The sequence below is a fragment of the Carcharhinus amblyrhynchos genome, chromosome 4 (genome assembly GCF_965287045.1).
Source record: "Carcharhinus amblyrhynchos chromosome 4, sCarAmb.v2.hapA, whole genome shotgun sequence".
Taxonomy (NCBI): domain Eukaryota; kingdom Metazoa; phylum Chordata; class Chondrichthyes; order Carcharhiniformes; family Carcharhinidae; genus Carcharhinus; species Carcharhinus amblyrhynchos.
In genome coordinates this window covers 1677721-1702892 of record NC_137327.1, presented here as the reverse complement: position 1 = coordinate 1702892, position 25172 = coordinate 1677721, and the positions used below count along the sequence as shown (strand labels likewise).

Genomic DNA, 25172 nt, shown 5'->3' with positions numbered 1-25172 from the left:
CCAGGAATTCAGCAAAACTAAAGGCCCATTAAATGTTGCTCACTCCCCATCTTCTAGATACTGTCTGACCAGAGCTAAAAAAGTGGATCCGAGAGACCAGGAGCAAATTCACTCATGACAAACTCAGAGAATTGGAATGCTGCAGGAGGAGAGCATTTGGCCCATCCTGTCTGTACTGGCTCTTCAAACAAGCATCATGACTTTGCCATTTCCCCATACGCCTACACATTTTGTTCTCTTGAATGTTTCAATTAAAGCTGCTTCTATCACACGTCCAGCCACAGCATTCCAGAGCCCACGTGCTGCCTGAGAAGGATTTTTAACACAGAGCAGGAGGCCATTCAGCCCTTCAAGCCTGCTCTGCCATTCATCATCATCATCAAATTCAATATCCTGGTTTCCTTTTCCTGTACACTCCCTCACTGAGCCCCCCCCACTCCCTCACTGACCCCCCCCACTCCCTCACTGACCCCCCCCACTGACCCCCCCACTCCCTCACTGACCCCCCCCACTCCCTCACTGACCCCCCCCACTGACCCCCCCACTCCCTCACTGACCCCCCCCACTCCCTCACTGACCCCCCCCACTCCCTCACTGACCCCCCCCACTCCCTCACTGACCCCCCCCCCACTCCCTCACTGACCCCCCCCCACTCCCTCACTGACCCCCCCCCACTCCCTCACTGACCCCCCCCCACTCCCTCACTGACCCCCCCCACGCTCCCCCCACCCACCCCTCACCCACGCCCCCCTCCCCCTCACCCCCCCCACCCTACCCCTCACCCCCCCCACCCACCCCTCACCCACGCCCCCCCTCTCCCCCCCCTCACCCACGCCCCCCCTCTCCCCCCCCACGCCCCCCCCTCACCCACGCCCCCCCTCTCTCCCCCCCCCACGCCCCCCCTCTCCCCCCCCTCACCCACGCCCCCCCTCCCCTCTCCCCCCCCCTCACCCACGCCCCCCCTCTCTCCCCCCCCCCCACGCCCCCCCTCTCCCCCCCCTCACCCACGCCCCCCCTCCCCTCTCCCCCCCCCTCACCCACGCCCCCCCTCCCCTCTCCCCCCCCTCACCCACGCCCCCCCTCCCCTCTCCCCCCCCTCACCCACGCCCCCCCTCCCCTCTCCCCCCCCTCACCCACGCCCCCCCTCCCCTCTCCCCCCCCTCACCCACGCCCCCCCTCCCCTCTCCCCCCCCTCCCCCACGCCCCCCCCTCCCCTCTCCCCCCCCCTCCCCCACGCCCCCCCTCCCCTCTCCCCCCCCCTCCCCCACGCCCCCCCTCCCCTCTCCCCCCCCCCTCCCCCACGCCCCCCCTCCCCTCTCCCCCCCCTCCCCCACGCCCCCCCTCCCCTCTACCCCACGCCCCCCCTCCCTCTACCCCCCCCTCCCCCCACGCCCCCCCTCCCCTCTCCCCCCCCCTCACCCACGCCCCCCCTCCCCTCTCCCCCCCCCTCACCCACGCCCCCCCTCCCCTCTCCCCCCCCCTCACCCACGCCCCCCTCCCCTCTCCCCCCCCCTCACCCACGCCCCCCCCTCCCCTCTCCCCCCCCCTCACCCACGCCCCCCCTCCCCTACTCCCCCCCTCCCCTCCCCCCCACGCCCCCCCTCCCCTCCCCCCCCCCACGCCCCACGCCCCTCCCCCCCTCACTGACCCTCTCCCCCCCTCCCCCTCACTGACCCCCCCCCTCCCCCTCCCCCTCCCCGACCCCCCCCCTCCCCCTCCCCCTCCCCGACCCCCCCCCCTCCCCCTCCCCGACCCCCCCCCTCCCCCTCCCCCCTCCCCGACCCCCCCCCTCCCCCTCACTGACCCCTCCCCCTCCCCCTCACTGACCCCTCCCCCTCCCCCTCACTGACCCCCCCCCCTCCCCCTCACTGACCCCCCCCCCCTCCCCCTCCCCCTCACTGACCCCCTCCCCCTCCCCCTCACTGACCCCCCCCTCCCCCTCACTGACCCCCCCCCCTCCCCCTCCCCCTCCCCCTCCCCCTCACTGACCCCCCCCCCTCCCCCTCACTGACCCCCCCCCCTCCCCCTCCCCCTCCCCCTCACTGACCCCCTCCCCCTCCCCCTCCCCCCTCACTGACCCCCTCCCCCTCCCCCTCACTGACCCCCCCCCTCCCCCTCCCCCTCCCCCTCACTGACCCCCCCCCTCCCCCTCCCCCTCCCCCTCACTGACCCCCCCCCTCCCCCTCCCCCTCACTGACCCCCCCCCCCTCCCCCTCCCCCTCCCCCTCACTGACCCTCTCCCCCCTCCCTCCCCCTCACTGACCCTCTCCTCTCGGACACTCCGTTTCTGCCGCTCCTGGGTTCCAATCAGTGCTGCTCTCTGTTGGGACGCTGCTGATTGGCTGCCCGCTGCCCACTGGGCGTTGCTGATTGGTTAAGGGGACAGGGCCGCTGCCTATTGGTCGGGCGCGGTCAGGTGGTCCCGCGGGTGGTGTTGGGATTTGGCGGCGGGAAGATGGCGGCGGGGGAGGCGGCGCTGAGGGAATGTCTGCGGATCCCCCAGCTGCCGGCCTGGGTCCTGGATTACAGCTGCCGCCACCGCCTGGAGCCCCTGGCCCGAGGTGAGAAACTTCACCCCCAAACTCAAACCCTGTCACCGTTCAAAATACCCGAAACCGGGGGGCAGGCCGCAGGATTTCCCCCTCCCGGTGGCTCCACCTCATTCCCTGCAGTTTAATGCTGTTTCTGAGTGGGATCCAGTTCCACAGACAGGGAGCCGTGAGTGAAATGATTCACTGTGACAGGCCACAGATAAACACCTGCTTCCCCCCATCAGCAGCTCTTATTCCCTGTTTCATTTCTCTTGCAGTCTGCCTGGAGCAACAGGATATCGATATCTCTGATCTTGGAGTTCTGCCCCTCCGTATAACCTCAGCCGCACTGTGGAACAGTGTGAAAAGGCACCAGACGGAGAATTACGAGAGAGTCGTGGACTTTGTGAATGTCATCTGGCAACAGGCAACAGGCTTGGTCACTTATCGACATTACCTCAAAGTCTGCATTGCTTTCAAAGCCAAGGTACAAACCACTGCACTTCCCACTGTTTCCTTAAAGTAGTCAAAGAAGAATTTGAAACTCTGTTGGAAGCACTCAGCAGATCTGGCAGTGCCCACAAATTTATTTGGAGGTACAAGCCGCAAGCTTTCAGAGCACTCGCTGCTGCTTTGTCAGGGGAGTGGGATTTCAGTTCACAAACAGGACATAAAGACACAAACTCAATTTACAAAATAACGGTTGGAATGCAAGTCTTTACGGCTAATCAACGTACAAACAACGTGAGTGGAGATAACATTAAGCACAGGTTAAAGAGATGTGTATTGTCTCCAGACAGGGCAGTTAGTGAGATGTTGCAAGTCCAGGCAAGTCATGGGGCTTACAGATAGTGTGACATGCACCCAAGATCCCGGTTGAGGCCGTCCTCGTGTGCAGAACTTGGCTATCAGTCTTTGCTCAGCGACATCGTGTGTCGTGAAGGCTGCTTTGGAGAACGCTTACCCGATGAACAGAGGCCTGTGACCGCTGAAATGTTTCCCAATAGGAAGAGAACACTCCTGCCTGGTGATTGCCGAGTGATGTTCATTCATCCGTTGTTGTAGTGTATGTATGGTCTCCTCAATATACCATGCCTCAGGACATACTTTCCTGCAGTGTATCAGGTAGACAGTGTTGGCCAAGTTGCAAGTGGATGGTGTTTTCACGTGAGATGATGGCGTCTGTCATTGATGAAGACGAACATCTCACCAGGGCCATCCCCACACCCCACTTCTTGCCTTCAAACAATCGCACAACCTTAAACAGACCATTGTCCACAGCAAACTACCCAGCCTTCACAGGAACAGTGACCACGACACCACACAACCCTGCCACAGCAACCTCTGCAAGACTTGCCGGATCATCAACAGGGATGTCATCATCTCGCATTGGGGAGACCATGCAGACGTGACGACAATGGATGAATGAGCACCAGGCAAGAGTGTTCTGTCCGTGTTGCTAAACACTTCAGTGGTCACAGGCATGCGGCCTCTGACCTTCGAGTAAGTGTTCTCCAAGGTGGCCTTCACAACACACGCCACTGCAGAGTCACTGAGCAGAGACTGATAGCCAAGTTCTGCACATGTGTGGACAGCTTGAACCAAGATCTTGGGTTCATGTCACACTATCTGTAACCCTCGTGACTTGCCTGGGCTTGTAAAATCTCACTTACTGTCCTGTCTGTAGACAATGCACATCTCTTTAACCTGTGCTTAACCCTCTTTCCACTCACATTGTCTGTACCTTTTAAGACTTCAACGATCGGTGCAGGCTTGGAGGGCTGAAGGGCCTGTTCCTGTGCTGTACTGTTCTTTGATTACCTGTAAAGACTCACATTCCAACCATTATTCTGTAAATTGAGTTTGTGTCTTTATATGCCCTGTTTGTGAACAGAACTCCCACTCACTTGATGAAGGAGCAGCGCTCCGAAAGCTAGAGGCGTTTGCTACCAAATAAACCTGTTGGACTTTAACCTGGTGTTGTGAGACTTACTGTATTTATTCCAGTCCAACGCCGGCATCTCCACATCATGCCTACAAAGACAAGAGTTTCCGGTTATAACCTTCCAACAAACCTGGGAAAAGTCAGAGGTATCATAGGCTTTAAGTGAGTGTAAAAGTGGGTAGGAGGGAAAGCCTGTGATAGGGTGAAAGATGGAGGGATTAAATAACGAGAGAGGATAATGGGGTAAGTAAAGAAACAAAAGGTGGTTCTGGAAGAGGATTAAGAGAGAATAGCAGCGTCTGAAATAATGGGTCAGGGTGTGTGGTTTGACATGGTTGTGCTGTGATTGTTTACAATGTGCAGCGGGACAGTTTGGAAAGCTGGTGTAGAGAATGATGGGCCAAATGCGCCCCCCACCCCCCCAGCATCTGGAAGACTGTAATGTCCCTAACTGAATGAAGATGAGCCTGTTGTTCCTTGAGCCTGTGTCGAAACATTTTAATTCTCTAGCCTCGACCTTGTACACGTATCGAAGGAAACCTGTCAGAATGTGAGCCACACTAAGAAATGATGAAACTGATGTGTAGTTTACTGGGAGCTGGGTGAGGCCGCGCGATTCTGTTTTGCTGCAAATCCAGCAGGTTTTCTTTCATTCTTCCCCTGTCTAGCTGCTGATGGAGATGTTTGTGAAGCGGCAGAGTTTGTTGGACATTCTGCAGGCCCTCGAGAAGTATTTTCCCAAAGTAATTGTCGATGACCCCAGGGTGGTAAGTTGTGGCTGATGACTGACCGATCTTCCCCCTATGGAAGTGGAGAAAATGCAAAGGGCCACAAACCAAATAGTGTTTGCCCAACTGATCAACTCATCACCTTCCATCCACTAACTGCGAAACATTCTTCCTCCTGCCCAGAACATGCTGATTATTGTTAATTCAGAGAGACAGAATGAGTTGGTGGGGGAGCGGGGAGGGTGCATGGGGGAGTGGGCAGGGGAGGTAGTGCACAGAGTGAGCACGGGCCACATGGAGTGGGGTGAACAGGGGAGGGGACAGGGGAAGGTGAGTATATGGGGCTAGGTGGAGGTGGGTACATGGAGGGGGCAGGGGGAGGTTGGTACACAGGGGTGGGGGTAACAACATTGTGATGTTGAAGATTTTCTATTCTTCCCCTGAAGAGCAGGAGAGACGCTCACAAGGAGCGACAGTGCCGGCTACAGTTCCGCGAACTGGTTCTATTGATGATCCGGGATGAGCGATATCGGGAAGAATTCCTGCAGGTAAGGATGGGAAGCCATACTGAAGCTCCAATCAGATTCCCGTCCCCCTCTCCCCTCACCATGTGTCTCCTATTTGGACAGGACTCATTGAGTGTGTACAGCACTGAATTGCTGTGGTTCGGGCCCTCTCTCTCGCCCTGATCTGTTATGAGGATCTGATGCTGCTGCCTCCACCAAGCAGCCACTCATGGTGTTGGTGACAGATTCTTTCACTGGGCTGTAAAGGGGGGGAGAGGTTTAATAAGCTCATTCAGTTCCCTGCTGTCTCACTCTCTGCACCTTGAGAATCATGAAGTCTCCAGCTCATTTCCCCTCCACTTTAAAGTTTATTTATTAGTGTCACAAATAGACTTACATTATCACTGCAATGAAATTACTGTGACAATCCCCTAGTTGCCACACTCTGGTGCCAGTGTGGGTACACTGAGGGAGAATTTAGCACATCCAATGCACCCTAATCAGCACATCTTTCAGATTGTGGGAGAAAACTGGAGCATGTGGAGGAAACCCAAGCAGACACGGGGAGAATGTGCAGACTCTGCACAGACAGTGTCCCGAACCAGGAATTAAACCAGGCAGCAGTGTTAAGTACCATGCCACCTGTGGATTCTGGCACAATGTTGGCCCTAAACTCCCAGTTGCTTCACAAACGTGGCAACATTTCCTCTTGAGGAACTCTTGAGGTACAAACTGAGACTCATCGTAATGTCTTAACCAAAAGACAACAGCTCTGATGCAGTGTGCTCTTGGTCCTGCCTCTCTGACGGTGCGAAATGGTTCAGCCCTCAAGCTCGCTTCACAATGCCCCTCAGGCAGAGATTGTGAATTCCAGCAGCTCATTTCCATTGCTTTAGTTTGCCAAAAGCCTCCTGTTCCATGGGTCTTGGCTCAGCTGCTGCTCCATGTGCCTGTTAAGTTTGGAGAATAACTTGTCTCAACCCAGTGACAGCAGCCAGTAATGGGGAAAGTGAGTGTGTTGCTGTTTTCTGTTCCATTAAGGAAAGACTGGAGGAAGAGTACGGCAGCTTATTTATGGCTTCGACTATGAGACTGCTGTGGGAGTTCTTGGAGAGGTTGGAGAGCACCCTACCCCAACCCAGGATTGATCAGGTATGCACCAGAGAGTTGTTCTGTTGCGCAATCTCTCTCTCTCTCTCTCTGGCACACGCACATTCTCTCTCTCTCACTGGAATCAAGGATTCCCTGGAGGTGTATGGGGGATACAGGAGTATACTTAAGAAGGAAATTAGAAGGGTGGGAAGGGGGCATGAGGCTGCTCTGTCTGAGAGGATTAAAGTGAATCCAAACAGATTTTTTATGTATGTTAAAGAAAAAAGAATATCTGGAAAGATGATGTGGAGAGAAAATAAGATCTCTCAAGGACCAAAGTGGAACATGTTGTATTATAGGTAAAATAATACCTCAAAGACTGTTAGTGAGTCAAAGTACAGTGGTTTTTATTCCAAAGCTTTGGGAAGAAACTGGCTCCGATTAAGGCTTACCGGACTTCTCATAGAACACAAACACGAGTGGATATTTATACGTTATGAGCTCCAGCAGGAATCACGATTCAAAGTTCCAATTCCTGCCAGACCCTCAGTTCTTCCTTCCTGGGTTGTGATGCAGCCCCAGAGTTAATCAGGAATTACAGTCCAGCAGGCAGGACACAGGAAATACCTTCTGCAGCAGTACCGGCAGCCCTGTCGTTGAAGTCACTTGTGCGATTGCGGCTGTCGCAGCAGGACTCTTCCTGTTAAAAGCCAGTATTGTAAACTACCATCTGTGTAACGATTCCCACTAACACAAACAGGTAAGATTTGCAAAGACTACAAAATAACAGTCACATTTAACTATCAGCTGTTATAAAACGAGGGGGGACATGAATGTAGCTGTGGAGGACACTGGGGTGCAGGGGTGTAAAATAGAAAGTATTGCAGTTGAAACCAGGGATGTGCTGGATATTCTAGAGGGCTTGAAAATAGATAAGTCCCCTGGTCCGGATGGGATTTACCCTAGGATTCTCTGGGAGGCCAGAGAGGTGATTGCAGAGCCTCTGGCTCTGATCTTCAGGTCATCGTTGGTCTCTGGTATAGTACCGGAAGATTGGAGGACAGCGAATGTTGTCCCATTGTTTAAGAAGGGGAACAGAGACTTCCCTGGGAATTATAGACCGGTAAGTCTTTCTTCTGTTGTGGGCAAGGTTTTAGAAAGAATTATTAGGGATAGGATTTATAGTTATTTGGAGAGTAATGAATTGATTAGAGACAGTCAGCATGGTTTTGTAGCAGGTAGGTCATGCCTTACTAACCTTATTGAGTTCTTTGAGAAAGTGACCAAAGAGGTGGATAGGGGTAAGGCAGTTGACGTGGTATATGTGGATTTTAGTAAGGCGTTTGATAAGGTTCACCATGGTGGGATTCTGCAGAAAATGCAGATGTATGGGATTGGGGGTAATCTAGGTACTTGGATCAGGAATTGGCTGGCGGATAGGAGACAGAGGGTGGTGGTTGATGGTGAATATTCGTCATGGAGTTCGGTTACGAGCGGTGTGCCTCAGGGATCTGTTTTGGGGCCACTGCTGTTTGTAATTTTTATAAATGATCTGGATGAGGGTATAGTTGGGTGGATTAGTAAGTTTGCTGATGACACCAAAGTCGGAGGTGTGGTAGATTGTGAGGAAGGGTGTCATAGTTTGCAGGGTGACTTAGACAGGTTGCAGAGCTGGGCCGCGAGGTGGCGGATGGAGTTTAATGCGGAGAAGTGTGAGGTAATTCATTTCGGTAGGAGTAACAGATGTGTTCAGTATAGGGCTAATGGGAGGACTTTGAATAGTGTGGAGGAGCAGAGGGATCTAGGTGTATGTGTACATAGATCCCTGAAAGTTGGGAATCAAGTAGATAAGGTAGTTAAGAAGGCATACGGTGTCTTGGCGTTTATTGGTAGGGGGATTGAATTTAGGAGTCGCAGCGTCATGTTGCAACTGTACACAACTCTGGTGCGGCCGCACTTGGAGTACTGTGTGCAGTTCTGGTCCCCACATTACAGGAAGGACGTGGAGGCTTTGGAGAGGGTGCAGAGGAGGTTTACCAGGATGTTGCCTGGTATGGAGGGGAGGTCATGTGAGGAGAGACTGAGGGATTTGGGGTTGTTTTCGCTGGAAAGAAGGAGGCTAAGAGGGGATCTTATTGAAACATATAAGATGATTAGAGGTTTAGATAGGGTGGACAGTGATAGCCTTTTTCCTCGGATGGAGAAAGCTAGCACGAGGGGGCATGGCTTTAAATTAAGGGGTGGTAGTTATAGGACGGATGTCAGGGGTAGGTTCTTTACCCAGAGGGTGGTGAGGGATTGGAATGCCCTGCCTGCTGCGGTTGTAAATGCACCTAGTTTGGGGGCGTTTAAGAGATCTGTGGATAGGTTTATGGACGAAAAGGGATTGGTTTAGATTAGTGGGTCAGTGTTTTTTAAAAAAAAAACTGGTTGGCGCAACATCGTGGGCCGAAGGGCCTGTTCTGCGCTGTTATGTTCTATGTTCTATGTTGTTAAAGTATTTGAAATATGAACAATAACTTTTATTACTACCAGGTGCAGTATAAGCTTGAGAAGATCAGAAGGGTTATGTTTGTGACACATTCTAGGTACAAAATCCATTAACCCTTTCCCTTCAGGTACAAAATGCATTCAGCTTCTCCCTATTGCAGTGTGGAACCATAAGAGGTGGGCGCAGTTCTCAATGAATATTTCTCCTGTGTTTTACTGTGGAGAAAGACATACTGACTTGGGAAGCTGGGAAAGTTAGTGGCGATATACTGGGGACATTCGCATCACGATAGAAGAGGTGATGGATGAACTAAAACGTCTGAAGGTGGATAAATCTGGTCTAGGTGAACAGGCAGGAAAGTGCAGCTGAGATCATGAACTGATGAGCCATGATCTTATTGAATGGCTCAAGGGTTTGTGTGGCCTGGTTCTGCTCCTGTTTCTTGTGTTTCCCCCCTCTCCCCACCCACCTGTCAGCTCTCTGGAGCAATCACTGGGAATGCTTCCCCAGGTATAGATTGGGGATGGTTCATCCACACAGTCCACTGATGACAGTCATTGGGAACACATTCAATCCCACCTCCTTTTCTCTCAACAGCTTCTGGCTGCTGATGTAAATGTCGGCTGCCTTTCCCCGGCAGAGCAAAGCCTCCTGTCGATCCTGCTCAATTCACACACGAGTATTCCTGACCTTCTCCTCACAGTGATGCAGCGAGTCCGGGAACAGAGGAGGCAGGTTCTGAGCGGTGAGTCCTGCAGTGATTGTTTCCTGTCTCAGCTTCCAGTTCGGGAGGGAGTAATATTCTCGCTCACTGTGCTAATAATCGCAGGATTGAGATTTCAGATGTTTAGTTTTAAAAACTTGCAAATATAAATTATGTCTCGCTAAAGGGGACTGTGAAACCCAATTGGTTCGTTCATGTTCTTTACGGAAGGAAATCTGCTGTCCTTACCCGATCTGGGCTTATGCGAGACTCCACTCCAAATCAATCTTCAATTCTGATGTGAGCTAGCAACACCTGCAGACCCCCCGACGGAGCGCGCGCGGCGTGGTGGCCCAGGGCCCCGGACTGTGGTACATGGTACATGAAATCCAGCAGGTGCCATGCCCACCAGCGCGCACACGCCCTTATCCCTACTGACATTAAGGGGGGACTGACCCCTCTTGGTTGTGGGCCTCATTGTACATCTGCCAGTAACCAGCACGTAGCTGGGGGGAGGTCCGAATGCTTTCACTCACAGGCTAGTATCAGCCGAGGGGCAGGGTAGAACCCCCATTGAAGGCCACTTTCCACCCCAGGTTCATCCTCCCTGAGCCCCAACACCGTCCTCCACCCCAGTGGAGCGCTCCTCCCCAATTAACAAACTTCCCAAATTAATATTGGCTGACTGCGCTTGGAATCTGGACTCCATTTGCAAAGCTGCACCCAGGCCGGTTTATTGATAGTCTTTGCAAAGGAAACTACGACTAGATTAGACCAGTTAACTATTGTGGTTTGTGTGACCCTGCTGAAGGCTGAAACTTCAAGGTAAATACCAGTTAAATGCTAACCGCAGACTAGATTTTTGGAAATACATTGACACTTAAAACTCCCGACTCACTAAATTCAGGTCATTCTGCTTGGCATCTGCACCCCATATGAGAATATAGAGGAAGCTTTACTCTGTATCTAAGCCCGTGCTGTACCTGTCCTGGGAGTGTTTGATGGGGTCAGTGTAGAGGGAGCTTTACTCTGTATCTAACCCCATGCTGTACCTGTCCTGGGAGTGTTTGATGGGGGGGACAGTGTAGAGGGAGCTTTACTCTGTATGCAACCCCGTGCTGAACCTGTCCTGGGAGTGTTTGATGAGGGGACAGTGTAGAGGGAGGTTTGCTCTGTATCTAACCCCGTGCTGTACCTGTCCTGGGAGTGTTTGATGGGGACAGTGTAGAGGAAACTTTACTATGTATCTAATCCTGTGCTGTACCTGTCACATTGACAGTCTTCACTTTGAGCATAATGCTTGCCAAATCTGTTCAGAGTCACAATTCCAAAGCACTGATGATTCTATTTACATATAAATAAAATTGTTTTAGATCACAGTTGGAGCAGGAGACATTTTGGAATTCCCACAATCAGCTCCTCAGTGCAAACTGCCCTGAGTGAAGGTCATCGTACTGGAACAGAGCGAATATCCCTCATGCTCCGTAAGAATGGACGTGATCCATCCCATGGCAATGTGAAAGATCAAGCAGAGTGGAGGAAGGAGCTTTCAGAGCAGTGGATGGGAGTTTCACTCCCTGAAGTAGGACCTGAAGCCCAGGAAGGCAAGCAGCAAAGTCAGCTAAGTGCAGGAGCTGGCTTGAAAGTGAACAGTCTGCGAAATGGGGTATTGGCTGTAGCAGACACCGGGGAGATTGACTCTCCATTGACTCAAGGTCAAAACCTGGTCTTCTTGGCTTTACAGTTTGACCAGTCATGTGATGAAGATGATGAGAAGCAGCAGGTGCTGAAGTTGTCCCCTCCCAACCCACTGCAATCTCAGGTTGACTTGGACAGCAGCAGCGCAGTGACAGCCCAGAGCTCCTTCCAGCCGCAGGGTCCTGAGCCTCAGTCCCAACCAGTCATTCCCCCAAGACTGGGATCAGAAACTCACCTTTCCACCAGTAAAAGGCACCGTGGCACAGTTCCAGCTGGCCAGGCACATTCACCAACCTGGTCTCAGGGACCAGGCATTGACCTGGAGTTACTGGCAGCTGCACCGCTGTCTCTGGATGTTCAGGAGATCCTCTCTCGTTCCCCACTGTTCCAGCCCACGGTCTCTTTGCAGAGGCTTTCTGCTATCCCGAGTGTTCGAGCTGTGCCTGAGGAGTGTGGATTACAGAGAAATGATTCCAGTAGAGATGGGGTGGAGCTTAGTGCAGCAGTTAACCCTCCAGAGCAGAATCTACACACCTTTCCATGGAATCTACGGAAAAGACCCCAGCAGAGCCCCACGGAACAGACTATTGAACAGGTGATGCTGAATAGCTCTGACTCTAGCCTGTTCTCGTCCAGTGAGGAATCCCTTCAGTCCAACGCCAGTGATTCTGAATACTTCCCATTCTGTAGCCAGATTAATCACTCAGACTGGCAGAGGAACTCACTTGGGCAATTCATTGGGTCTAAAGGCTGATGGCTTGATAACCTTTTGCAGCTACAGTATAAAGGAGATAGAATTTTAGTCACACTACACAAAGCCCTGCAGTGCTGTGCAGAATCTGGGCACTGCCCTCAGGATATATTGGCCTTGGAAGGAGTGCAGTGCAGATTCATCAGCATGTTACCAAGTGTTTACAGGATGCTCTAGACAGACTCAGCCAGTCTGGCAGCATCTCAGGAGAGAGAAGTTTATATTTAAGTCTATCTATTAGTGTTACAAGTAGGCTTACATTAGCACTCCAATGGAGTTACTGTGAAAATCCCCTCGTTGCTACACTCCGGCGCCTGTTCGGGTACACTGAGGGGGGAATTTAGCATGGTCAGTTCATCCATCCAGCATGTCTTTTGGACTGTGGGAAGAAACCAGAGCACCTGGAGGAAACCCATGCAGACACAAGGAGAATGTGCAGACTCCACACACAGTGACCCAAGCTGGGAATTGAACCCAGGTCCCTGGTGCTGTGAGGCAGCAGTGCTAACCACTGTGCCACTGTCATCGGGAATCGAACCCGGGTCCCTGGTGCTGTGAGGCAGCAGTGCTAACCACTGTGCCACTGTCATCGGGAATCGAACCCGGGTCCCTGGTGCTGTGAGGTAGCAGTGCTAACCACTGAGCCAGTTTTTTTAACTCGTGACTTCTGTGTTTTTACTGGTTCTTAGGATCTTTAATTTTATGCTGTAGCTAAATAATCTCTTCCTGCTGATTCCCTAAATCAGAGGCAGATAATCAGGAGTGAAGTTAGGGAACATGTCCAAAGTGTGGTGAAAATGTGAAATACATAAAGCAGTAAATGCTAACTCAGTCAGTCATTTTAAATTGGAGATAGATAGATTCTCCTATTAGTAAAGGCTGGTAAGTGAACTGGAGCCAGAGTGGGGCTGGGGAGATTGGGTACAGAACTGTCTTGATCTCACTATTAGTGGCACAAGCTCAATGGAGCACATGGCCTCTTGTTCCTGTGGGATTTTTAAAATATGTTTAATTGAGTTTTTCCATTTTTTATAAACAGAACACAGCCTTCAGCACTGTCATTTCACCAAAATTTCATCACAATTCGTTCATCTCACCCGGCACTTCCACGTACAAGCAATCGAGCAACAGGACAGGGAGAAAAAAGAAATGGAACAGGGGCACACACCCTTGTACATTGTACTGGGGACAGTATTGAATGTTCTAGGAAAGCCTTGCAGTAGTAAATCTGACACTGTGAAACCTGTATGTATCAGATAGGGATCCAGTACTTTTAGGAATGGGTTTGACTTGGATCAAAGTATACAAGTTAGAAATTCCATTGGAATACACTCATAATTTTGTGCTAGTTCTGTACTGCAAATGTTAGAATATGATGTAATCTTTTCTTGTTTCCATCAATTTTATGTTTATCTAGAAGCCCCAAAATCAAAAACACAGGATCCATCTCAAAGCCCACATCAAAAATAATAACATCATCAGCATGTAATTTTATGCTGCTTTCCACCAATAGTCAAACCAAATACCAAAGGGTTCTGTCTAATTGCCTCACTGTTGACGTTATAGCAATTGTAAATAACAATGGGGATAGAGGGCAACTCTGCCAAAATTATCAGATATGTAACAGTGGGAACTGCAGCAAGTGGGTTTTTATAAAGTGTTTGTGTCCATTTAATAATATTCCCCCCACCCCAGTCCACATTTAACTCACGTAACATAAATAGTTCCATTCCACACTGGGGAGGCAGTGGTATCATCACTGGATTAGTATCCGAAAGACCCTGGGCACAGTTGAGACTGGGATTCGAATCCAGTCACAGAAATGGTGATATTTGAATTCAATAAAAATCTGCAATTGAAAGTCTACTGATGACCATGAAACCATTGTCGATATTCGTAACAAGTTGAGGGGACTCGTTGAGCCAAAGGGCCTGTTTCCCGTGCTGTGTTGACTTTAGCTGCCTCCTAAATTCTTCGATGGACAAACTTCCAATAATTAGAAATCCATGCACACAGCAGGCGAAGGCATATTTGGATACTTGGAGAACATTACACCCTAAGGATAAAGAGTTCACCTCTCTCTTCACCAATGTAATCCCAGAACTTTTTTTTTAATGCCAAAAACAATATGACACTGGGTTTTTTTAAGCTCCATGATAATATTGTGATCTCTGATCCTTGCATTTTCACTCAACGGGATATGTGATTATAGAGTTATCTATGATATTCAGCTGAGGAATCTGAATTGCTGCCTTCCACTGAGTTTGCCAAAGTCATGGCTTTAGCAGGGTATTGAATGTTCTTGAGGAGTTGTTGAATGTCACCCTCAGTAAGGCAGGATACCGTGGGCTAGATAGTGCTCCAGTGGCCTTCAGTCATCATCTAACTTCACTGAAACCCTTGTGCCTTTGCTGTTTCATGCTGAAAAATCTTGCTGTATGACGAAGCAAAAGTTTAGTTCAAGGCCCCATTGCCTCGATCTGCCGCCATCACTTTTTGCCGATCTCTGAAGTTATGAAAACATATAATTATGGGCCAGAAGTGGGGGGGGTGGTGGTGTTTCGTTGGTTGCCCCGGGCCTAAAATCCAGTAAGTGGTGTGCCCTTTCTAATCTTAAAACTTGGTAGCCAGCTCTCAAACATTTTAACCAGGAGTTTACTTTCAGCTCCTTCTAGCAAAGTGACAATCCCAACATTTTTCTGTAGCCTCAGTTCTCTGGATCATCCCAGTATTCCGGCATACTGAGCAGTTGTTTTTCCATGGATTGTAAGCAGGCCTCTACCAAGGATTTTGCACAATAACAATTCTCAGCTTCAAGTCTCTTGCCAGTATTCTGCAGCACCACAGTGCGCACACTGATATTTTGCACCAATAAATTGAGTTTCTCATTGATGTCTTTGATAATATGAGCAGGCAGCAGTAACTCCTCTGACAGTGCCAGTGAAGAGCTGCCTCATCAGCAAGGCACCTTGTTGAAGAGGTGACCCCACTCCAGCTGCCTCCAACTGTGCTTTCGTTATTAGTTTTCTTAATATTTCTCTACGTTTTGTCAGGAAAGTTTAACCAGAAGTCTTCCTGGGACATAATGTGGAGTTTTCACCCCCAAATCAGCTGAGTACGAGCACAATAAATGAAAGGATTTCTCACTGAGTTGAGGCAGAGCTCACAGGAAAGTTATTTCCACACTTGAATCACTTAATACTCTCCCCACTGCCCCCCACCCCTCCCTCCCCACCTCCCCTGGAGGGATTTTGAAGAGTCTGGAAATGAGTCTCTATCCCAGCTGCCTGCCATATCTGGAACTAAAGCTGCTGCAATCGCAGAACTGCGGCACCATTCTGCAGGTTTCATGCTAAAGTGGATGCAGCTTATACTTACTGTAAAACATGTATAAATCACAGCTGTCAGGGCACTGTTAACTGATCGCACTCCACTTGGCTCTTTACCGCATAGCCCTGCACATTTCCCCCCTTCAAGTATTCATCCAATTCCTTTAATCAGTCAGGATTTAATGTCCAGCTGAAGGACTTAACCTTTACATAACTCCAGACAATTGTATTAGAATAATACATTCACATCCAGTAACTACTACCAGAAATTACGGCATTTGGTTTCGTTGTGCCTGCTGCACAGTCTGTTTTAACCCTTATACGATAGACAAAGAATTGCGCGTAGACGTCTTGTTAGTATGACCAATATTTATTTAAAAAACACAATCAATAATCACCCACCAACCAACAAGTTATCTTTACAGAAAATACTAAAGTTCAAGTCCAATACAAGACCTTGAGTTAACTTTGTGTGACTGGCAAGTACCCAAGCAGGTATTGGCCTTTATTTGTGTGCTGGTCTGTCTTCTGCGTAGTCTGGTCCTCTGGTCTTCCTTCCTTTTCGGGTGTGGTGGCTGTCCTTGTGTGGTCAATGCTGGCGACGGTTACCAGTGTAGCTCATTCGTGGGTTTAGAAAGAGAGAGAGAGATTCTTGGTTGTGCAGCACCCTTTATACCCTGTTGGGTTCTGAGCCCCTTTTGGCCATTGCCAATCAATCAATCAGGACCTGATCACCCTGATTGATAAAGTCCAATTGGGTGCTGCCACACCAATCTCTGGGTGTGTCCCCAATGGCCGTGTCTGTAGGTGCTGGGGTCACGTTGGACACACGCCTCCCTCCCAAGTAAGGGGTTACGGCGCCCCTATGTCTGGTACACAACCTAGTTTCACCAGAAAGCCCGCTTTGTCCTGGAGATGACCCATATTCTGTGTATTGTCTGGGTTACAGCTTGTTTATCTCTGTCTTTTAGACTGCAGCCTCTCGTTTCAATTCTTGCCCAATTGTCCCAGAATGCTTTACAAATTGCCATTTTAGGTGACCCATTTGGCCACAGTTTCTTCTGCCTGAAGGTAAGCAGTGGCTTTATTGAAAATGTAAATTCTTTATCGAGGTTCAGGAGTTTTTACCAGAGGAACGTGCTGCTGGGGATGGTTTGTGTGTCGCCCTAATGTTTGTCAGAAACTGAACTACACAGTTGAAAATATTAAACTTGTAAATGTTTTTAGAATTTATCCAGAGGGATAGCACATTGGTAAGCCTCACAGTGTCAGCCTGGGTTCGATTCCTGACTTGGGTCACTGTCTGTGTGGAGTCTGCATGTTCTCCTCATGTCTGCGTGGGTTTCCTCTGGGTGCTCCGGTTTCCTCCCACAGTCCGAAACATGCTGGTTAGATGCATTGACCATGCAAAATTTTTCTTCAGTGTACTCGAATGTAGCGACTAGGGGATTTACACAGTAATTTCATTGCAGTGTTAATGTAAGCCTACTTGTGACACGAATAAATAAATTTTAAACAGTGCTTTGTCAACTTTGTTCTTGCAACAAACCTTTTAATTCTGGTGCTTCCATTTCAGTGGATTCCCATTGGTAGTTTCACAGTTTATTTTTTAGTTATTTCCCTTTCTCCATCTTCACTAAATACACTGACAGATCTTTCTACTCTGAGATTTCTGTCACTTCACTAAAGCCTACCTACCTCCAGAGCCCAATACCCACATCACAGGAGCCACAGTCCGTCCAGAACCTGCAGTCTAGAATCACGCAAGCAGCTCATATAACCAATCCAGGTTGACATTCCCGGTGTCCACGATACTATTAGAAAAGATGGGAGTTTCCCCAGTGTCCAAACCAATATTTATCCCCCACCAACATTACTAACACATATTACCTGGTCATGATCACACTGAATTATTATTGTTACATATATTGGTATGGAGTGAAAAGTATTGTTTTTTGCACTATCCAGACATAGAGTACATGGGGAGGAGAGGATGCAGAATGTAGTGTTACAGTCATAGCTGTAGAGAAAGATCAACTTAATATAAGGTAGGTCTAGTCAAAAGTCTGAAGGCAGCAGGGAAGAAGCTGTTCTTGAGTTGGTTGGTACGTGACCTCAGGCTTCTGTATCTTTTAGGTGGGAGAGAGAATGTCTGGGGTGCGCAAGGCCGCAGGAAGTGTAGACACTGTCTATGGATGGAAGGTTGGTTTGTGTGATGAATTGGGCCACATTCACAATCTTTTGTAATTTCTTGCAATCTTAGTCAGAGCAGGAGCCATACTAAGCTGTGATACAAGAAAAAATGCTTTTGATGGTGCATCTGTAAAAGTTGGTGAAAGTTGTTGCTGATATGCCAACAAGTTATCTTTACAGAAAATACTAAAGTTCAAGTCCAATACAGACCTTGACTTAACTTTGTGTGACTGGCAAGTATCCAAGCAGATATTGGCCTTTAGCTATGCGCTGGTCTCAGTCGTCCTCTGTGTAGTCTGGTCCTTTGGTCTGGCACTCTGGCTCTGGTCTTCCTTCCTTCTTGGGTGTGGTGTCTTCTGAAAATATAGAGGTGTTTGTGGGATTTCTTAAATTTAGTGTTCACATGAAGGGACCAGGACAGGTTGTTGGTGACTTGGACACAGAAACTTGAAGCTCTTGACCATTTCCATTTCATTCCCATTGATGTAGATAGGGGCATGTTCTCCTTTTACACTGCTGAAGTTGATGACAATCTCCTTTGTTGTACTGACATTAAGAGAGATTATTGTCATTGCACCAGTTCACCAAAATCTCTGCCTTATTCCGGTACTCTGTCTCATCATTGTTTACAACCTGACCACTACAGTGGTGTCATCAGCAAACTTCAAAATCAAGTTGGAGGGGAAATTTGGCCACACAGCCGTAGGAGCATAGCAGGGAGTGGAGGACACAGCTTTGTGGGGCACCAGTGTTGAGGATAATCGTGGAGGTGTCAAAAGAACAAAGAAAATTCCAGCACAGGAACTGGTCCTTCGGCCCCTCCAAGCCTGCACCAACCATGCTGCCCGACTGAAATAAAACTCCCTACCCTTCCGGGGACCATATCCCTCTATTCCCATCCTATTCATGGATTTGTCAAGACACCCCTTAAAAGTCACTACCTTATCTGCCTCCACTACCTCCCCCAGCAACGAGTTCCAGGCACCCACCACTCGCTGTGTAAAAAATCTGCCTTGTACATTTCCTTTAAATCTTGCCCCTCGCACCTTAAACCCATGCCTCCTAGTTTTTGACTCTTCCACCCTGGGAAAAAGCTTCTGACTATCCACTCTGTCCATGCCTCTCATAATCTTGTAGACTTCTATCAGGTCTCCCCTCAACCTCCATCATTCAAGTGAGAACAAACCAAGTTTCTCCTACCTCTCCTCATAGCTAATACCCTCCATACCAGACAACATCCTGGTAAATCTTCTGTACCCTCTCCAAAGCCTCTACATCCTCTGGTAGTGTGGCGACCAGAATTGAACACTACATTCCAAGTGCGGCCTAACTAAGGTTCTATAAAGCTGCAACATGTCAATTTTTAAACTCAGTGCCCTGGCTGATGAAGGCAAACATGCCGTATGCCTTCTTGACTACCTTCTCCACCAGCATTGCCGCATTCAGTGACCTGTGTGTCTGTACACCCAGATCCCTCTGCCTATCAATATTCCTAAGGGTTTTGCCATTTACTGTATATTTCCTATCTGTATTAGACCTTCCAAAATGCATTACCTCACATTTGTCTGAATGAAACTCCATCTGCCATCTCTCCGTCCAAGTCTCCAACTGATCTATATCCTGCTGTATTCTCTGATGGTCCTCATCGCTATCCACAAATCCACCAACCTTTGTGTCGTCCACAAACTTACTAATCAATCCAGTTACATTTTGTTCCAAATCATTTATATAACAAACAGCAAAGGTTCCAGCACTGATCCCTAAGGAACACCACTTGTCATAGCCCTCCATTCAGAAACACACCCTTCCACTGTTACCCTCTGTCTTCTTTGACCGAACCAGTTTTGTATCCATCTTGCCAGCTCACCTCTGATCCCATGCGACTTCACCTTCTGCACCAGTCTGCCATGAGGGACCTTGTCAAAGGCCTTACTGAAATCCATGTAGACATCATCCACTGCCCCACCCTCATCAATCATCCTCATAACTTCCTCAAAAATCTCGATCAAGTTCGTGAGACACGACCTCCTCTTCACAAAACAGTGTTGCCTCTCACTAATACATCCACTTATTTCCAACTGGGAATAAATCCTGTCTCGAAGAATCCTGTCCAATAATTTCCTTACCACTGACGTAAGGCTCACTGGTCTGTAATTATCTGGATTATTCTTGCTGCCTTCTTAAACAAAGGAACAACATTGGCTATTCTCCAATCCTCTGGGACCTCCCCTGTAGCCAGTGAGGAAACAAAGATTTCTCTCAAGGCCCCAGCAATTTCCTCCCTTGTCTCTCTCAGTATTCAGTATATCCCATCAGGCCCTGGAGACTTGTCTACCTTAATGTTTCTCAAGAACCCCAATACCTCCTTTTCGATCTCAACATGACTCAAACTATCTACACATCCTTTCCCAGCCTCATCATCCACCAAGTCCTTCTCTTTGGTGAATACTGATGCAAAATAATTATTTAACACCTCGCCATTTCCTCTGGCTCCTTGCATAGATTCCCTCCGTTGTCCTTGAGAGGGCCAACCCTCTCCCTGGCTACTCTGTTGCTCTTTATGTACGTATAAAAAGCCTTCGGACTTTCCTTAATCCTGCTGGCCGATGCTTTTTCATGACCCCTTTTAGCCGTCCTTACTCCTTGCTTAAGTTTCTTTCTACTTTCCTTGTATTCCACACTTGCTTCGTGTGTTCCCAGCCTCCTAGTTTTGAAAAATATTTCCTTTTTCTCTTTGCCTAGGCTCACAGTATCTGTAATATCCAAGGTTCCCAAAACTTGCCATACTTATCCTACATCTTTACAGGAATGTGTCGATCCTGAATCCCTGCCAGTTTACACTTGAAAGCCTCCCACGTGCCAGATGTTGATTTGCCTCAACATCTGCCCCCAGTCGACACTTCTTGAGTTCCTGTCTAATATTGTTGTAATTAGTCTTCCCCCAATTTAGCACCTTAACTTGAGGACTACATTTATCTTTATCCATCAGTACATTAAAACTCACTGAATTGTGGTCACTGTTCCCGAACTGCTCCCCAACTGAAACATCAACCACCTGGCTGGGCTCATTCCCCAATGCCAGGTCCACTATGGCCCCATCCCTTGTTGGACTATCTACACACTGTTTCAAGATGCCCTCCTTGATGTTCCTTACAAACTGCCCCATCCGTGGCCCTAGCACTAAGTGAGTTCCAGTCGTTATCTGTTGTTACTGATTGTGGTCTGTGGGTTAGAAAAGTCAGTATGCAATTGCAGAGGGAGGAGTTGAGCCCCAGAGTTTGGAGATGTGTTTTGTAGGAATAATGATGTTAAAAACTCAGCTGCAGTCGGTAATCCAGGGTTCAGTGTAGGGCCGTGGAGACGGTATCTGCTGTGGACCTGTTGTGGCGATAGGTCAAGTGGAGTGGATCGAGGCAGTCTGGGAGGCAGGAATTGATCCCGATTATCCTGAGATTGTGAAAAGTGCTATGTAAATTCAAGTCCTCTCTTTGGAATTGAGAGTTTGTTGGGACTCCACTGCCTGATGTGAAGGTGCACATTTCAGTGGAAAACGCCACAAAGAACCATTCTTCCCACACTGTCATTGGTGAGGGGACAGGTTAGACAGTGTGAATTCACAGCAAAGCTGTACAGTGTATACAATATGTGGAGAAGCTGATAAATATTAGCACATATCCAATTTTGTCAGAGCAATTTCCATCTTATGCATATTTTAACTTGGACAGTTTTAACTAGAATGCAGAACTTTACGTGTTAGCAGAGCACCCTTCGCAGAGTGGTGCAATGTATGTGTCGGTGACTGGATCAGGTCTGGTTCTGTTACAGTTTATAGAGAGAGTACAGCACAGAAATTGCCCATTTGCTTATTGTTACTCACAAGATGATGAGTTTCCTACCTGTCTGCCCTGACAGATACTGGACGGAAAACAAGTGTGGAAAATAAATTCCCCTCAAATTCATAACAGTACTTCAACGGGAGAGAAATGGAAATTTATTCAAAGTTTCACAAAGTTGCAATTTAATACACCCACAACAGGCACACACACACAGCAGTTATTTAAAACAAATTAACCCACATTATTTCACAGTAAGACTGGCTGATAACAGCACTGCTCCATATTTAAGACACATTTGCATTGTTCCTGTTGGGCTGGACCTTGGTAACACTGTCATTTTGCAGATCCTGATCAGACTATCCCTCAGACAGGAGCCTGCCTAGAAACGGCACAGGGGCTATTGGCCCATGGTCCCCATACTGAAAGTTGGCAGTGTGCCTTACCCAGAGCCTCTTTGACTGGGAGCATATTGTTCGCAATCACAGACGGCCCTATACAAGGACATGTCATCTATTCCTGTCAGCGGAGAGCCCACAAGGACCTGCTCCCATTTATCACTGACAGGGACTATACGTCTTACAGTGCATTACACACCAAGTGGCAGCAAAATCTCCACCATAATGATATAAACAGCAAAGGATTCAGCCAGCTGAATGGATGGAACTCACAAGTAACGACAAGTTATTGGAAGTTACCCTGGAAAATTCATAGCTAAAAGTTCTACTAAAGACAATTCTACCCAAAGAAGAACGAGATGATTCCTTTAAAAAGAGACAATCTCACTGAAGTTCTGGTTCAATGTCGGCCATTTCACTCCATGCAATGTATTTTAGAAAGATGATCCCATGCATTGCCTTGGTTTTGGATTTCCTGCAGACACATTGGGGTGCTGGCAGACTCGAGAAGCAATAATATCAACTGGTCAGAGAATCGTGGCTTATAGACTGGGGTTTCTCCTCATGTTGATTCTGATCCGTGTGACAAGTGATGATCATTACAGGAAATCTGATCCCGACTCCACACTCTGTAAAACCAGGTCATAGACCATGGGGAGATCTACACTGTCTGAGCTGGTGCATAGTGAATCCTCTGGCAAAGTATCCACTGGAGGCCACAGAACCTTCCAGGACAAATGTGCCCAGTTTAGTGTTTAATAGAAAGAACGCAGCAGTGATCAGCTCTGGTCCCAGGGCAGGAATGAAACAAGATAAGAAATGCAATCAGTCTGATCTTACAAAGATTTGGCTTCTCACATTACGGATATTTTAAATAAAACAATTACAGAAAACACTCAGATACTGAGACAGGAATGTAAACATGTGGCAGCAACAAACACATCAAACAGGTTGATAAATAATCAGGAGATTGGTTAATAAAGCTCCAAATGCTCAGCAGTCTGAGGGAGGACGGTCATCATCCTGGGACAGTCAGCATTCCTTGAAGGCCGGACACTGAGGTGGGATTGGGAATTTGGTGGATCCAGCTGTCCATGTTTAGAAACCTCACACGAAACTCAAGATCTGATAATGAAGTGGTTCTGATGCATGTGGAAGTCTTCAATGATTGTATAACTGGCACTGAGCGGGAGATCATCATTCCAACCACAGCGAGAGGTTTCTGAGCTTATACCTTCACCACATCGTAAAACCGGGACCTCCATTGTTAACTGGAGACAAGAACAGCTTGAGATGATGGCCTCTGTGTGATCCAGAGCCACACTGACAGATCCCAGAGCCACACTGACAGACTTAATGGTGGAAAAACAAGTTAATAAGCTTGAGAAAGCAACCTGGTCATCCTCAAAATTTCACAAAACTATTGTTGAATAAAAATGGCCCTAATCCCAGTCTCAATCCAACCAATGGGAACATATTTCCTTACAGAGAAATACAACCTCACAAACACACACAACCTTAAACCTGGCATGGTGATTACACATTCTCCAAGGTGTAGCACGTGCCAATGTGCTCCTCACCATCTTTACAGCTTCTTTTCTACTCAAAAATGTTAGCATCAACCTTTTCCTCCGAAGGGTTTAGACAGCCGAATAGTGGCTACAATATTCACGATGGATCCAATACTGCTGTCTGGGAAATTGTGTTAAACAATGCGCTCAGCTAATGAAATGGCCAGTTGTGTCAGTCTGCCTGAACAATTTGCATGCACACAACAGAATGGACAGTGGCTGTAAAGTAGGTCAGATACATTGGCACATCCATCCCATGGAACCACAAGAACTGCAATGATCGCAGTGCCAGGATCACCACTACTGCAAGACGCAGATTGGGAGGATGTTAGCTTCAGGTGGAGACTCCTGGCTGCTCTTTGTGTTGGACATGGTGTCTTGTTCCTGCACTTCACCCAATCATCATCTGTTCAATATGGTCACAGAGCAACTTGTACTGCTCTAGAAATACAAATACAAGACAACTGGTTAGTACAAGATACTGTCCCCATCAAACACTCCCAGGACAGGTACAGCACGGGGTTAGATACAGAGTAAAGCTCCCTCTACGCTGTCCCCATCACACACTCCCAGGACAGGTACAGCATGGGGTTAGATACAGAGTAAAGCTCCCTCTACTCTGTCCCCCATCGACCACTCCCAGGACAGGGACAGCACGGGGTTAGATACAGAGTAAAGCTCCCTCTACACTGTCCCCCATCAAACACTCCCAGGACAGGTACAGCACAGGGTTAGATACAGAGTAAAGCTCCCTCTACACTGTCCCCATCAAACACTCCCAGGACAGGTACAGCACGGGGTTAGATACAGAATAAAGCTCCCTCTACACTGTCCCCATCAAACACTCCTAGGACAGGTACACCGCGGGGTTAGATACAGAGTAAAGCTCCCTCTACGCTGTCCCCATCAAACACTCCCAGGACAGGTACAGCACGGGGTTAGATACAGAGTAAAGCTCCCTCTACACTGTCCCCCATCAAACACTCCCAGGATAGGTACAGCACAGGGTTAGATACAGATGAAAGCTCCCTCTACACTGTCCCCATCAAACACTCCCAGGACAGGTACAGCACAGGGTTAGGTACAGAGTAAAGCTCCCTCTACACTGTCCCCATCAAACACTCCCAGGACAGGTACAGCACAGGGTTAGATACAGAGTAAAGCTCCCTCTACATTGTCCCAATATCCAACATCAGCCTGCATCTTTTGTCATTTTGATTTCTGTCTCTGATCAATGTGCCAAGTTAACCTCCGTTAAGTTTGATTTCCAATTTTTAGCAGATGGATTTGGACAAGGAGACGTTCAACCGCTTCCTTCAGCTTGAATGTGGATAAAACCCCGGTCCCAGAGCTGGAAGAGCGTGGTGCTGCCCAGAATCAACCCTTCTGCCTGATCCTCTCAC

General features: G+C 48.7%; 2 protein-coding genes across 9 annotated transcripts in view; one reads left to right on the top strand and one right to left on the bottom strand.

Moving 5' to 3' along the window:
• Positions 1 to 25172, bottom strand: part of LOC145341750 (Fanconi anemia core complex-associated protein 24-like) — a 108490-nt gene that overhangs the window by 23845 nt on the left and 59473 nt on the right. For 3 of the 6 annotated variants that reach the window (XM_080186654.1, XM_080186653.1, XM_080186652.1), the window contains one exon: positions 21943 to 24210. The exons of 1 other annotated variant lie outside the window; for it this stretch is intronic. In XM_080186654.1, coding sequence (XP_080042780.1) covers positions 24161 to 24210 — 50 coding nt within the window. In that variant the 3' untranslated portion in view covers positions 21943 to 24160. Of the gene's footprint in view, positions 1 to 225; positions 330 to 2263; positions 2309 to 21942; positions 24211 to 25172 lie in introns of those variants that run through there. 2 more of the 6 variants (XM_080186655.1, XM_080186656.1) reach the window with 2 other exon arrangements.
• On the top strand, positions 2443 to 25165 carry LOC145341749 (uncharacterized). 3 transcript variants are annotated; one of them, XM_080186651.1, is made up of 8 exons: positions 2443 to 2561; positions 2810 to 3018; positions 5145 to 5243; positions 5651 to 5752; positions 6752 to 6862; positions 9891 to 10038; positions 11370 to 12289; positions 25048 to 25165. In XM_080186651.1, the coding sequence occupies exons 1-8, from the start codon at positions 2456 to 2458 to the stop codon at positions 25102 to 25104; spliced, it is 1752 nt and encodes a 583-aa protein (XP_080042777.1). In that variant the 5' UTR covers positions 2443 to 2455; the 3' UTR covers positions 25105 to 25165. The 3 variants fall into 3 exon arrangements, with proteins under 3 accessions (XP_080042777.1, XP_080042775.1, XP_080042776.1); XM_080186649.1 differs by lacking the exon at positions 25048 to 25165 and adding an exon at positions 13485 to 15011; XM_080186650.1 differs by lacking the exons at positions 5145 to 5243; positions 25048 to 25165 and adding an exon at positions 13485 to 15012.